The sequence below is a fragment of the Neophocaena asiaeorientalis genome, unplaced genomic scaffold, assembly GCF_003031525.2.
Source record: "Neophocaena asiaeorientalis asiaeorientalis breed wild unplaced genomic scaffold, Neophocaena_asiaeorientalis_V1.1 scaffold90, whole genome shotgun sequence".
NCBI classification, from domain to species: Eukaryota; Metazoa; Chordata; class Mammalia; order Artiodactyla; family Phocoenidae; genus Neophocaena; species Neophocaena asiaeorientalis.
Window position 1 is genome coordinate 1,934,170 of NW_020172445.1, and position 15,348 is coordinate 1,949,517.

The following is a 15,348-nucleotide window of genomic DNA, read 5'->3' on the forward strand; positions in this document are numbered from 1 at the left end:
GTTCATGCTTAACATTGATAGTTGTTTGTGATAAACTCAGTCTTCCCACTGCATGCTTTATGCTTGCGATGTTCTCCACTACCGCTGTCTGTATTTTTCTGTTTGAAGTAGGAGTCTCTAGGGACCTCCTAATTTCTGACCTTATTAAAAGTAGTAGGTGAGCACTATTGCTTAATTGAAGTTACAGGAAAAGCAGCCCTACCCCCAACACTAAGGGTTGCCCTGGGGAGGGGCCTCAGTAAGAAACAAAGTGAAACTGGAACCTCTTCCCTCCTCAACCTTATCAGGCACTGCCTCCAGGGACAGAACACGCAGGGACCCCAGTTTGGGAAGGTGTTTTGCTCCCAGCCCTTCATGGAATTCAGATTCTAAAGTCCTTGTAGGACCAATGTTTTATGGAATCAGTGTGCTTGGGGAGGAGGGCTAGAGTGGGGAATCCCCCAGGCTTGGAGGTGGTTGCCCTTCGGCTAAATGAGAGGCTGAGAGACTTGGGAAGAGGCCAGGCCCGATGTAGGTGAAGCAGCATATACTGGGGCTTAGTGTGTATCTAAGGATGCTATACTCTGAGCAGTTTTTTTTCAGGATGAGTTCAGGGACTGAGATAAGAATCAGCATTACGGTTGCTGGCAGAGCCTATCCACTGGCAACAATTAACAAAGTAGCATCTGGTTTCTTCATCAGTCTCTTCTGAGTCTGGTTTCCTTGAGTCAGCCCTGGATATGTGGACCAGACCCTGGAGCCAGGGACCTGAGGGCGACCCACTTCTCTGTCATTTATCGCCCTCATTTTGTCGTCAGCACTTGTAGACACCTGGAGGCACAGCTATAGCCACAGACTCATGCTGTATTACGACTGAACACTTGAGGAAGGCACAATACCAAGTTTTATCTACTCTTAATATGTGGGATTCCCAGTAACACCCGTTGGAAGTCTGTGAACTTCTGTTAAAAACTAGAAGGAAAAATTTCGAGTCTTTCCCCGGAACTAAAAATAAACATAGGCTAGTGTCCAGGAACAGGGAACAGTTAACAAGTACTGGAGAGGAGTCTCCTATCTTGCTTCCGCTCAATCTACTTCCTTCGATGAAGCCAAAGAGAGCATTCTGAAAGGAGGCCTCACTGGGCCACTCTCCTGCTTAACACGCTTCAGTCCAGAATCTACCCTCTCACATGGTCCCTGAGGCCCTGCAGGGACACCCAAGGCCACCTTTCACCCTTGAATTCTGCACTTGAGCCTCTTCACTGTACTTTGCTTTCTTATCTCTTGGCCTTTGCACATGTTGTTCCCTCTTCCGGGAATGCTCTTCTACCAACCCTTACCATCTCTTTGCCTTGCTAACTGCTCTTCGTATTTCAGACCTCAGCTGAAATTGTGACCCACAGACTCAATGAAATCCTCCCTGGAAATTCCCATACCACCATGAACAATACTCAGCACATGCTCTATTGTATATTTACTGGTTTCAATGCTTGGTCTCCATGTCTGTGCTGGCAGGGACTATATCTGACTCTCAAGTTCCTTTTTTAAAAAAATCATTTTAAATTTAGCTTTTATTAAAATTATATGAGCACATAGTTGAGAGAATCAAATCGTTCTACAAGGCCTATAACCCCCATTACATATCCTGCTCCCCAGAATTGACATTTTTTAACTTTTAACCAATTAGTTTTATATTTACATATACATATATATATATATATATATATATATATGTATATATATATTTTTTTTGGCCTCACCACGTGGCATGTGGGATCTTAGTTCCTCGACCAGGGATCAAACCCGTGCCCCCTGAAGTGGAAACGCAGAGTCTTAACCACTGAACCGCCAGGGAAGTCCCTTTACCTTTATATATTTAATTAACATGCATATACTGCTTCCTGTTGAGTTCTCAGTTTTAAGCATCTACTGATCTCCCATGATGGATGATGAGTATTTAGGTCTCTTGCCCACCGTCCCCTTCTCCCTATCACACATGCACACATCCTGTCCCTCTATCCTCTCCTCCTAATAGGGTCAGGTACTTTTGGTTAGATCCGCACTCATTGTTTACATTGTTATAATTATGCAAATGTTATTCACATGTAATTTAGCATACTTCTTTTCTATATATCATTTTATTTCCTGCAGTTCATCTATGAATATTTGCTTAATTTTCTATGCATTTATCACTAATTTATCTCAAAACTTTCCAGAAACTATAAACCTTTCTTTTCTATTTAAACACATTTTTTTTTTTTTTTTTTTTGCGGCACGTGGGCCTCTCACTGCTGTGGCCTACTCCCGTTGCCTCTCCCGTTGCGGAGCACAGACTCCGGACGCGCAGGCCCAGCGGCCATGGCTCATGGGACCAGCCACTCCGTGGAATGTGGGACCTTCCTGGACCGGGGCACGAACCCGTGTCCCCTGTATCGGCAGGCGGACTCTCAACCACTGCGCCACCAGGGAAGCCCTAAACACGTTCTTAATTTCATCTTGAAGACATCTCTCGAAGCTCTGGCTGCTCCAATCTGGGCTGCTTAACCCCCAGCCCTGCTGCACAGGGGCCTCTCTCCCCTTCACCATAGGACCCTTATCATCTCTCTCTCTCACCCTTTCCTGGCTCCCATGTCCTCTGCTTCCTTGGTTTAAATCCTTGTTCTGGTGGTGTCCTCCTCCAGCAGCCTCCTAAGAAGAGACAGAGGGAGTCTTTGCATGTCCAAAAGAGTCCTTCATCAATCCTCATACCCGATTGATACTCCAGCTGGAACCAGACTTCTAAGTGGGGATCATTTTTCCTCAGGATGTGGAATGGTTTACTCCATTCCCAAAGCTGCTGTGGAAAAGTCTGTTGCCTTTCTGATTCCTGATCCTTTATAACGAAACATGCTCTGTTCTTCTCTGGAACCTTGAGGATCTTCTCTATGCCCCCAGTCGTCTGGTGTACCTGGTGCTGATTCATGTTCATTCATTGTGCTGGGCACTGGTGAGTCTTTTAAATCCAAAACTCATGTCCTTTGGTTCTGGAAAGTGTTACTGAATTTTTTTAAAATTATTTTTTGTTTTCTTCCCTCTATATTCTCTGTTCTAACTTTATTAGAGTCTTATTATTCTATTATTCTCTTGGACTATACCTCTAATATTCTTATCTTTTCTCTCATTTTCCATCTCTTTGTCTTTTGGTTCTATTTCCTGTGAGATTCTCTTTAACTCTTATATTGAATTAAAAACCTTTTTGCAGGGCTTCCCTGGTGGTGCAGTGGCAGAGAGTTCGCCTGCCGCTGCAGGGGACACGGGTTTGTGCCCCAGTCTGGGAAGATCCCGCATGCCGCAGAGCATCTGGGCCTGTGAGCCATGGCCGCTGGGCCTGCGCGTCCGGAGCCTGTGCTCTACAACAGGAGAGGCCACAACAGTGAGAGGCCCACGTACCGCAAAAAAAAAAAAAATTTTTGTTTTCATTTTATTTAGTATCCAAGGACACACACACATAAATATATATAATCTTTAGTATGGTACTCCTGCCCTCAACTGTGCCTAGTGATCCCTAGCTAAGGGACCCTCTGTTTTACCTTCTCCAGAGAAAAAAGATTCCAGTCTTGGGGGATGGTCATGGGTGGGGATCCAGGGATGCATTTGCTTCTTTTTTTTTTTTTAATTTAATTAATTAATTTTTGGCTGCCTTGGGTCTTTGTTGCTGCGCGTGGGCTTTCTCTAGTTGCAGCGAGCGGGGGCTACTCTTGTTGCAGTGTGCAGGCTTCTCATTGCGGTGGCTTCTCTTGTGTGGCTCGTGGGCTCTAGAGCGCAGGCTCAATATTTGTGGCTCACAGGCTTAGTTGCTCCGTGGCATGTGGGATCTTTCCAGACCAGGGTTCGAACCTGTTGCGTGCATTGGCAGGCAGATTCATAACGACAGCACCACCAGGGAAGCCCTCCCCATCTGCTTCTTAAAAAGACTTTCATTTGGTCTTTTTTTTTTTTTAATTCCTGCTTTCACCCCCCTACTTCTAGATGTGCTTGGTGCTGCCCATTCCTGAGCCTTTTTTCCTGTGATATGACCTAGGTTGCATTTCAGCCTTCCCCTGTGCCAACTTAGGGTTTAGCTTTCTTGGATCTGCTAAGTTAGTTACCACTTGCCCATTTGCTTTTCTGCTTCCAACATTTTGTTGCCATTGTCTCCTTTCCCATTCTTTGTCCCTGTGGTTTTATGCCCTTAAAAAATGCCCCGTAACTGTCATTTCACTGGGATTTGGGGAGAAAGCAGAGGCCAGAGTCTGCATCCAACCATTCAACTTGTTATCTTTCATTGGCAACCTCCAGGTCCTAGCATATTCTTTAGCATATAAGTGCCCAATAAATATTTGTGGGCTGAATGGAGTGTTAGAGTCACTGTTGTTCCCATCTTTGGTAACCAAAAGGTGAGAGCCCTTTAAATTGAGATCTCCTGAGTTATGACATTTACTGCTTCTCACTTCCTAAGTTCACAAGCCCATCTGAATTATATACTAGGCAACACTGTGTAGTGAAAAAATTTGGAAGTGAGTGGGCTCTGCTCACCAATTGTGTGGCCTGGGACTACCAGTCTGAAACCTTAGTCTGGTCTTCTGTAAAATGGGAATAACACTTTCAAGTGCCTTCCTCAGTGTCTAAAGCATGGTAAGCTCTAGATATTTGTGTTGTGGGAGGGTTCAATACCAAAGGGACAATTCTTAGAAAGTCGGTGTTTTACTTAAGCTTAAAATTATCCTTCACACTTGAATTGCAAATTGGTCCCTAATTAATGCCCTTCAGTGCAAAAATCTGTGTTTAACCTGCCTTGGTGATTAGGCAGAGATTGCAAAACCTTTTCAGCTAAGAGAGGAAACTAATGTTAGTCACCGAGGGTCTGCTGTGGGCTAGCTCTCATTCTCGGTCAGACCGGTGAATCCAGAGCGTACATTGGGAGTTATTCACAAATATTGCCGCGTGTCTGTCTTACAGACCCAGTAGTAAGCGACCTCACTCACCCCGACTTCTCACCCCTGTCCCGTTCAGTCCCTGACTTAGGTACTGGTTTGTTGCCCAGTGTGGGAGCCGAGACACTTAGCCCCCTCTTGTCAAACAGTCCAAGTCAGGCCCACCCTGGGCCCCGTACTGTTCACAGCACGGGGGTCGCACAGCACACCTTGGTCTTCACCGATAAGTCCCCTGGCCTACCTGAAGAAGACCCCACTTCCTCCAGGGAAGAAACGGAGGCAGCGCTCTGGGAAAGCAGCTCCGTGCCCCCTAGGTCCACCTCGACCCTCCGTCAACCCCCATTTTCCCTGCTCCCCACTACCCCTCTTTCCCCGACCTTCGCCCTCCCACGCTGTGATCGCCTGGCGCGCAGCTGCGGCCCCGACCCCCGCTTGTACTCAGGTGAGGGCGGAGCCAGAGGCCCTGGCGCCCCGCCCCGCCACGCCCCGCCCTCCCGAGGCCCCGCAGCGCGGGCAGCCACCTCCACCCGCGGGAGACGCGGAAGCGCCTGAGGCCAGCCGCGCAAGGCGGCCCGGGCCGGGCGGCAGCATGCGGAGCGGCGAGGAGCTGGACGGCTTCGAGGGCGAGGCCTCGAGCACCTCCATGATCTCGGGCGCCAGCAGTCCGTACCAGCCCACCACCGAGCCGGTGAGCCAGCGCCGCGGGCTGGCTGGCCTGCGCTGCGACCCGGACTACCTGCGCGGCGCGTTTGGCTGCCTCAAGGTCGCCCAAGTGGTAGGTGCCGGGCGGGGCCCCAGGTGCCGGCGGGCGGCCTAGCCGCGCGCCTTCCCTCCCTGCTCCCGCTTCAGGGGGCGCAGGCCCGGCCGGCCTCCACCGCGCACTCGCTTCCCATGGCCCCAGTCCTTGCGCTCCCTCTCCTTCGCTGGGTCCCCGTGCCGCCCTCCCGCCTCCCCTGGGGACCCTGCCGCCTCAGGTGTGCGCCTTCTACCTGAACACCTGCCCCCGGGCCTTCCTGTCCACTCCAGCCTTCGCTGTCGCGAGCCTCTTTCACTGTTGGGTTTGGTGGTGCGCGAAACCCGGCCGGGGTCATGCTGTCCCCTGGGTACTGCTGGTCATAGCAACTTGTGTTAGGTGTTCGGGGCCCGCACATCCTCCATTCCTCCGGATGGTCCTCGTTTGTCTCGGCTTCCACCACTGGGGACTGTGGCTCGGTTTCTTCCCCGGCGCCCAGCACAGTGCTGGGCATATGGTAGACGCTCAAATAAATGTTGAATGGAGGCATGTAGTCTAGATGCATTGGGGGAGCCCAGATCTGCCCAGAGTCTCCAGTTTATGCTGCAGAGGTTTTGTTTGTTTGTTTTTTGTTATTTATTTATTTATGGCTGCATTGGGTCTTCGTTGCTGCACGGGGGCTTTCTCTAGTTGCAGCGAGTGGGAGCTACTCTTTGTTGCCTTTCACGGGCTTCTCATTGCGGTGGCTTCTCTTGTTGTGGAGCACGGGCTCCAGGCACTCGGGCTTCAGTAGTTGTGGCACGCGGGCTCGATAGTTGTGGCTCCCGGGCTCTAGAGTGCAGGCTCAGTAGTTTTGGTGCACGGGCTTAGTTGCTCTACGGCATGTGGGATCTTACTGGACCAGGGCTCGAACCAGTGTCCCCTGCATTGGCAGGCGGATTCTTAACCACTGGCCACCAGGGAAGTCCCAGCTGCAGAGGTTTTGATTCTTTCTAATTAGCCCAAAAGGTAGAACTGGCATCCCTGAATCCTCCGCCCCAGCACGGTGGCTGGCATTGCCCAGTTGGTACCCAGAGTTAAATCACTATGGGAGGGCACCCAGTTTTGGAGGTAACAGAAACAGAGAACTTTCTTTTGGGCTTGTCTATGGTAGAGCTCATTTCTCAGAATTCTTATTTTTAGCTTTCAGGGTGTTCAGGGCAGGGGCCTGTCCCCTCTGCCCCTCTTTTGTGGTTTTCTAACAGGCCTCTTTGGTTTGTTACTTAGTTCTGCTGTGGATAGAGCATACTCCAGTTCGGAAAAAACTGTCCCTATATCCCCTGACACAGGTAGGCCTTTCTCTGAGGCCTGGCAGCGACCTCTCATCTAGAGAAGCCATTTGCACCGAGGTGCAATGTATGTGCATTTTGTTTCTTCCAAGCATTGGTCTTCTTGTGCTTACTTGAGTACATAGATAAAGGTTCCTTGGGAATCATTTAATGTGTGGATATCCTTTAAATAAAGGTCTCAGTGTTTGTAAATTGCAGAATCATAGACTGTTCTCGCTCTCTCGCTCTCTCGCTCTCTCGCTCTCTCGCTCTCTCGCTCTCTCGCTCTCTCGCTCTCTCGCTCTCTCGCTCTCTCGCTCTCTCGCTCTCTCGCTCTCTCGCTCTCTCGCTCTCTCGCTCGGGTGAAAGGCTTGTTCTGCTGATTGCAGGAGGGTGTTTTTGAAGGGCTCTCAGGAAAGACAAAACGGAGCAGGTTATTCCTCTCTAGAATTTTAAACTGACCTTATCTGGTAAATTGGAATGTTCCAAGAGATATATTTGTTCTGTAGTTAGGCATTGTTGTTAGCAAAGTGAATGGAGGAGTGGGGGAGGTGTATAACTGCCTTTAAAAAGAGGCAGCTAGCTGATGTTTGAGTACAGCACTGATAATCAGAAGTGAATTAAAGAGCAGGATGGGAGGGAACCTGGGCCCAGGTGGAATTTAGGGCCTTGTTAAGTACCTTGTTTTGTTTACTCTGGACTTTTGAAAGTACATAGAGCTTGCCATTCAAAAGATCTGATAAAAGAATGAAATCCAGTAGTTTATATAAAATGTTAGATATCACCTCATTGCTGGAATTTTGTCACCTAAAGCCAGAAATGGAAGCCAGTGGTATTTATCACTGCCTTTTCGTAAGGTGCTTTTTTTTTTTTTTTTTTTTTTTTGTAGAGCTTTACTTTTCATCTGGAAGAACTTTGGGGCCCAGCCCCTAAAATCTCGCCTAACTCTTGTCTTTTGTCTAATCTCTAGAATTGAAACAGCGAGAGGTTATGTTATGTGTGGGTGAGTGAAGGATGGGGACCTGCTTAAAGGGTATGGCAACGTGAAACAGTTCCATGCATTTAGCTTTTCAGCCTTGTTAAAAAAAAAAAATCAGGGTTTTTAGGGGGAAAAACCGCCACAAAACTTCAAGGCAGTGGACTCTCAACTTAAACTGGAAAAGAAGGCAAGAGTCGTTATGAAGATATTTCTTTTTGTTTTTGGCCATGCCGTGGGGCATCTTACTTCTCCTACCAGGGATCAAACCCGTGCCCCTTGCCTTGGAAGCATGGAGTCCTGTCCACTGCACCACCAGGGAAGTCCCTGAAGATATTTCTAAGATGTTACAAAGCTCAGAATCCCATCAAGAAATATGTCTAATGTAAGTTCTAATTCTAATATAAGTTTTTGAGAAAAAAATTTGACTTTTTCGTTTTAGGTTTTAGAGACATTTTTTGTGGTTTGTGGCCTATTGCCACCTGCAGGTCCTTGCTCCAAGTGTGGTCAGCTGCATTGCCAGCACCTGAGAGCTTATTAGAAATGCAGAATCAGAGGCCTAACCCCAGACTTTCTGAATCATAATCTGCAGTTCAGCAAGATTCTCCGGGAGATTCTCGTGCACATTAAAGTTTGAGACTTACCTTTCTGTATCATTTTAGTGTTAAAACCTTACACAGTACTAGTAATCAGTTCTCTATCAGAACCGTAAATAGTCAGCCTCAAGGCTGAGGTTTTTCTGTAAAATGAGCCTATATCTCTCGGAAAGGATTAAGAGAATGAGGTAGTATGTAGAAATTAGCACCTAGTTTATTAGGCGCTTAGTTAGTGTGTAAATAAAACGTTAGCTGTCACTGTTGCTAAGTAATACTTCCTGTCTTTAAAGAAACTTGGTGAAAATGCCACCCCAAAATTATAATTATATATTTTATAATTATAATTTTATAATTATATATATTTGAATTAAAGATAGTTTACTTCCTAGTGATTTAAAAGTTAAATCGATATTTTAAATGGAATGCTATTTGATAGTAAAACTAATCTGAAATATTATGGAAATTAATCAATGTATTTTCATAGATTAATATCTTTTTAAAAATTAATTTATTTTTGGCTGCGTTGGGTCTTCGTTGCTGTGTGTGGCCTTTCTCTAGTTGTGGCGAGCAGGGGCTCCTCTTTGTTGCCGTGCACGAGCTTCTCACTGTGGTGGCTTCTCTTGTTGCCGAGCACGGGCTCTAGGCGCATGGGCTTCAGTAGTTGTGGCTCGCAGCCTCTAGGGCGCAGGCTGAGTAGTTGTGGCGCACAGCCTTAGTTGCCCCGAGGCATGTGGGCTCGAACCCGTGTCCCCTGCATTGGCAGGCGGATTCTTAACCACTGCGCCACCAGGGAAGTCCTAGATTTTACGTACCGCAAAAAAAAGAAAAGAAACTCATACCTATTTCTTAGTTGGGGAGAGTATCTCCTGTGGTTATTTCAAACAATATAAATGTACTTTTTGTAGGAAAAGAGTTGGTTTAAACTATTGATTTAAATACCTTCTTTCTTTTAAATGTGGATTCTGTGAGCGCTTATTGGTTTTTAGCTCTCAGACATCATTTAATGAAATAGTTAATGTGGGCCTTTTTTTTTTTTTTTTTTGCGGTACGCGGGCCTCTCACCGTTGTGGCCTCTCCCGTTGCAGAGCACAGGCTCCGGACGCGCAGGCTCAGCGGCCATGGCCCACGGGCCCAGCCGCTCCGCGGCATGTGGGATCCTTCCGGACTGGGGCACGAACCCGCATCCCCTGCATCGGCAGGTGGACTCCCAACCACTGCGCCACCAGGGAAGCCCAGGGGCCTTTTGTTTATTGTTTTGTTTTGATTTTTTTTCCAAAGCACTTGGTTGAAAGCAGAATTTTGCTCTTGGGATGGGGGTGGGGCGTACTATCGCTTATACCATAATGTTAGGACAGTGTCAGAAGAGGACAGGACCTAGATGGGACAACTTTCTGAATCACAACAGCAGGCATCATTAATGAGTGCTTACTCTACTGTTATCACCTTTATTTTATGGTTGAGAAAGTTAGAGGCACCGAGGTCGTGACTCGTTTAAGGTCTTTAAGGTCACGTGGCTAGTGGTTGGTGGAGCTGGGATTTGAACCCAGGTGGTGTGCTCTTTCCTGCCTCCTGAACACATCATTTTGAGTTGTTCCACAGAGCAGAGGAGACCTTGAGTCCAAGGACATTTCTGAGGTCTTTGGTCAGCCTGGTGACTTTTTGGGTGACTTTTACGTGCTGAAGTGATACACTTAACAAGGGTTTTGATTTCTCAGTGGCCATTGCGCTGTTCCTAGGTGTGCAGTTCCTGTTCCTCACCCAGCAGACCTGCCACTTTCCGCCTTGAGGGGATAGGCCTTCTCAAAAGAGCCAAGAGCAGAATCAGCTTTTAAGATCCAAAAACACCTCTCAAGGAGCTCTTTTGCTTCGGATCCCTTTCTCTTTTCTTTTTCTTTTTTGTTTACATTTATTTTATTTTATTTTTTGGCTGCGCCCCGTGGCATGTGGGATCTTAGTTCCCCGACCAGGGATCGAACCTGAGTCCCCTGCAGTGGGAGTTCAGAGTCTTAACCACTGGACCACCAGGGAAGTCCCTGGATCCCTTTCTTGAGCCCCTCCCACGACTGATTGACCTTCTGACATTGCATTGCATTTGTTTAGGACTATTTTTTTTTTTTTTTTTTTTTTTTGTGGCCTCTCCCATTGCGGAGCGCAGGCTCAGCGGCCATGGCCATGGCTCACGGGCCCAGCCGCTCCACGGCATGTGGGATCTTCCCAGACTGGGGCACGAACCCGCGTCCTCTGCATTGTCAGGCAATCTTTCAACCACTGTGCCATCAGGGAAGCCCTAGGACTATTTTTTAAACAAAGTTGGGTAATAGGTGATGTTTAAATTCAAATTTTAGCTCTGCTAATCTCCTTGAAATCTCTTAACCCCATTGTTTCTTGACTTCCTCCGTAGTAGAATGTGAGTGGTAATGACTGAGCATCTTAGAAATTGTAAGAACTAAACGGTTAATGTTTGACAGGTGCTTTCTTAGGCAACTCAAAGACAGATGTGAGCGTTTGCATTTCAGGGTTGGGTGATAAGTATCTTTTATTTGATGGAAACTGTCAGTTTTCCATCCCATGCTGGTGAGCACTTCCCTCACTTTTCTGGCTTTCTTGGACTATACAGAAGCAGGGCAGGGGCGTGCAGAGAATGGCCGGTGAAGTAGTTTCACTGCATTGGATTCTCACTTCTACCTTCAGGTGGCTCCTTATAAAACAGTCCCATTTTCCCTTGGGCAGATTGTTATCTTTGGGAGTTGTCTTCCTGGTCAAAAACTTGAAGTCAAATAACTTCTAGCAGAATTTAAGCAAAGATTAAAACCACTCTTAAGTTTTTATGATGATTAAAAATAGTAAAATTATCATCCGAGACCTCAGGAAAGTGTCTAGTACACATCTGTTTTATAAAACCAGACAAAGATGGTTCAAGAAAAGAAAGCTTCAGACCTCATCCTCATGAACACCATCCTCATGAACACAGGCACAAAAATCCTCAACGAACTACTAGGAAGGCTAGGAAATCGAATCCAGCAATGTTATGTGAAAGGAATAGTACAGGACAATCACTGTGACTTATCCCAGGAAGAAGAGGCTGGTTCAGTTTTCCAAAATCAGGAGATATAATCCGCCATACTAACAGTTTAAAGCACAAAAAGCACTTGATTATGTCAGGGCATGCAGAAAATAACTTTTGACAAAATTCAACATTCATTCACGATAAATGTGGCCAAGAAGACTAGTAAGATAAGGGAACTGCCTCAACCTGGAAAAGGGCATCTGCCAGAAATCTACAGCTAACATACTTAGTGGTGAAAATACTTTCCCCTCAAGATGGGGAGCAAGGCAGTGATGTCTGTTCTCACCACATGTCTCTTCTGTCTTCCACATCCTACTGGAAGTGCTAGCCAGTGCAAGAAAAATAAAGAGAAGGCATTCAGACTGGAAAGAAAGAAAAACTGTCCCTATTTGCAGATGGCATGATTGTCTATGTAGACCATCCCATGGAAATCTATAAAAAAGCTCCTAGGACTAATGTGTGAGTCAGCAAGGTGGTAGCATACAAGGTCAACACACAAAAATCAATCATATTTTTATATCCTAGCAATCAATCATTGGAAACTGAAATTGAAAAAAAAACAACCCATATCAGTTATGATAGCTCTAAAAAGAATGAAATACTTAGGGCTAAATCTAACAAAACGTGTACAGGATCTACATGCTGAAAACTACAAAACACCGAAGAAGGAAATCAAAGACCACTGAAATAAGTGGGCAGACATACTGTGCTCATGGATTGGAAGATTCAATATAGTTATTAAAATATCACTTCTTGGGCTTCCCTGGTGGCGCAGTGGTTGAGAATCCACCTACCAATGCAGGGGACATGTGTTTGACCCTGGTCGGGAAAAATCCCACATGCCGCGGAGCAACTAAGCCCATGCGCCACAACTACTGAGCCTGTGCTCTAGAGCCTGTGAGCCACAACTACTGAGCCTGCGTGCTGCAACTACTGAGCCCACACGCCTAGAGCCTGTGCTCCGCAACAAGAGAAGCCACCACAGTGAGAAGCCCGCACACCGCAACGAAGAGTAGCCCCCATTCACCGCAACTAGAGAAAGCCCGCATGCAGCAACGAAGACCCAATGCAGCCAAAAATAAATTAAAAAAATATATAAAAGCTTTAAAAAAATAAATTAAAAAAAATATGTATCGCTTCTCCATAGATTGATCTGTAGGTTTAACATTATCCCAAAATCCCAGCAAGATTTTTTTAGATAGAGAAGCTGATTCTAAAATTGATATGGAAAGTCAGGTTAGCCAGGCAGAGGGATGATGAAGGGTTGGTTTTGAGGGCAGAGGGAACAACACAACATGAAGATAGAACATGGAGTTTAGGTGTGTGTGTGTGTTGGGCGCTGGGATGGGGAGGGGCTCTGAGAGTATGGACTTTATGTCTCTTATCACCATGAGACTTTTGGCCAGTTGCTTGTTCACTTCAGGACACAAGCAGGTCTCCTTATTTGTAAATCAGGGCTGATGAGAATGTTACTGGCACCTGTGAGCCTTCCATACAAAGTCCTTAGCAAAGTGTCTTTCACATAGAAGTCACACCAACCTGTTACCACTATCGAATATCTCTGGAATGGTACAAATTGGGAAACTGGGTGACCAAGGGTCAGGGTGGAAAGGAGATTTATTTTTCACTGTATTTGAATTGTATACCACACGCAGATATCTTCTTTTCAAAAATTCCCAAAGCATCAGCTGTTACTAGCTCTACCTTAGTATAGGTTAGCCTTAAAGCTATTATACCAATCATAATCTTTAGTTAACCTTTTATTACTTTCTTACTTTGTAATTTGGAGGCTCTTTTAGGGAGAATGATTTAGATAATACAGTACAGACATCTTGAAGAAACTTGAAGCTTAAAAGTTTTTTCAATCTATTTTCCTGTTTTTTTTTTTTTAAAAAAGAAACCTTCTGCACAATTGTGGGTGCTTAATAAATTTGTTGATGCTAATGAAAAAATTTCTCCCATTTGAAAGGAATCTACCCTATAGGGCTGGCTACTATAGTTAATAATACTGTATTGCATTTGTAATTGAAAGTTGCTAAGAGAATAGATCTGATAAGCTCTTATCACAAGAAAAAAATTTTTTTAAACTATATATGGTGACGCATGTTAAATAAGACTTATTGTGGTGATAATGTGTATATCATTGATACAAATATTGATATATAGAAATACTGAATCATTATGTTGTACACCTGAAACTAATGTAATGTTATATTCCAGTTATATCTCAATTAAAAAACCATTGTAACATTAAAGGAAATTAGGGAAAAAATCTTAGTCGAATGAAAAGCACTTTGGAATTTTTCCCTTCCAAAGGCTGCATAAGATCCCCTGATCATGGTTTCCAATATTTTGCTATTAGGAAGGATCCTTCAGTAAATGTCCTTCATTCTTCTTTTGAACTGTGACTATTTTTTGTTAAATTTCAGGGAGTGCTATTACTAGATCAAAGGGCAATATCATTACATTTCTGAACATTAAAAAAAATATATGGACTTGGTCCTACAACATACGTAAAGGTCTCACTTTATCCCAAGTTAACAGTGTGCTTACCCACAAGAACTTACCACTGGGAAATGCTGAGTTCAGTAAGACCTTCAGGACTCCTCCTGGGTCATAGGGCCAAATTAATTTTTTCTTGGGACTTCCCTGGTGGTCCAGTGGCTAAGACTCCATGCCCCCAATGCAGGGGACCTGGGTTCAATCCTTGGTCAGGGAACTAGATCCCACATGCCGCAACTAAGAGTTCACATGCAGCAGCTAAAAGATCCTGCATACCGTAAGACCTGGTGCAGCCAAAATTTAAAAAAAAAAAATTTCTTTCTCGATAGCCCTGGAAACCTTTGTTCTTTCTTTATTTTTTAAAAAAAATTATTTTTTCTCTTCCAGTTTTATTGAGATATATGTGACATAGACGCTGTATAAGTTTAAGGTGTGCAGCATAATGATTTGATTTGCATACATCATGAAATGACGACCACTATAAGTTTAGTGAACATCCACCATCTCAGATAGATACAAAATTAAAGAAATAGAAAAAATCTTTTTTTCCTTGTGATGAGAAGAACTCTTAGGATTTACTCGCTTAACTTTCATATATAACGGCAGCAGTGTTCATTATACTCAGCATGTTGTGCATCACATCCCTAGTACTTATTTATCTTGTACCTGGAAGTTTGTACCTTGTGACCACCCTCATCCATCCCCCTCTCCCCTACGTGCCACCTCTGGTAACCACAATTCTGATCTCTTTTTCTATGAGTTTGATGTTGAAGTATAATTGACCTACAACACTACGTTAGTTCTTGTTATACAGCATAGCGATTTGATATTTCTGTACACCTCAAAATGATCATTGTGATGACCTTTTATCTTTTATTTCTTTTTTTTTGTGGTACGCGGGCCTCTCACTGTTGTGGCCTCTCCGTCGCGGAGCACGGGCTCTGGACGCGCAGGCTCAGCGGCCATGGCTCACAGGCCCAGCCGCTCTGTGGCATGCGGGATCTTCCCGGACGGGGGTACGAACCTGTGTCCCCTGCATCGGCAGGCGGACTCTCAACCACTGCGCCACCAGGGAAGCCCTATCTTTTCTTTGTTTTTAAAAAATATTTATTTATTTGGCTGCGTCGGATCTTAGTTGCGGCCTGCAGGATCTTTTGTTGCGGCGCACGGGCTTCTCTCTAGCTGCGGCGCACGGGGCTTCGTTGCCCTGTGGCATGTGGGATCTTAGTTCCCCAG

At 45.4% G+C, this 15,348-nt stretch overlaps 1 protein-coding gene across 1 annotated transcript in view; it reads left to right on the forward strand.

Annotated features, from left to right (window-relative positions):
• Window positions 1-5,520: 5,520 nt before the first annotated feature.
• Window positions 5,521-15,348, forward strand: part of CMTM4 (CKLF like MARVEL transmembrane domain containing 4) — a 65,635-nt gene continuing 55,807 nt past the window's right edge. The window contains exon 1 of the mRNA XM_024733044.1: window positions 5,521-5,706. Coding sequence (XP_024588812.1) covers window positions 5,521-5,706 — 186 coding nt within the window. The remainder of the gene's footprint in view (window positions 5,707-15,348) is intronic.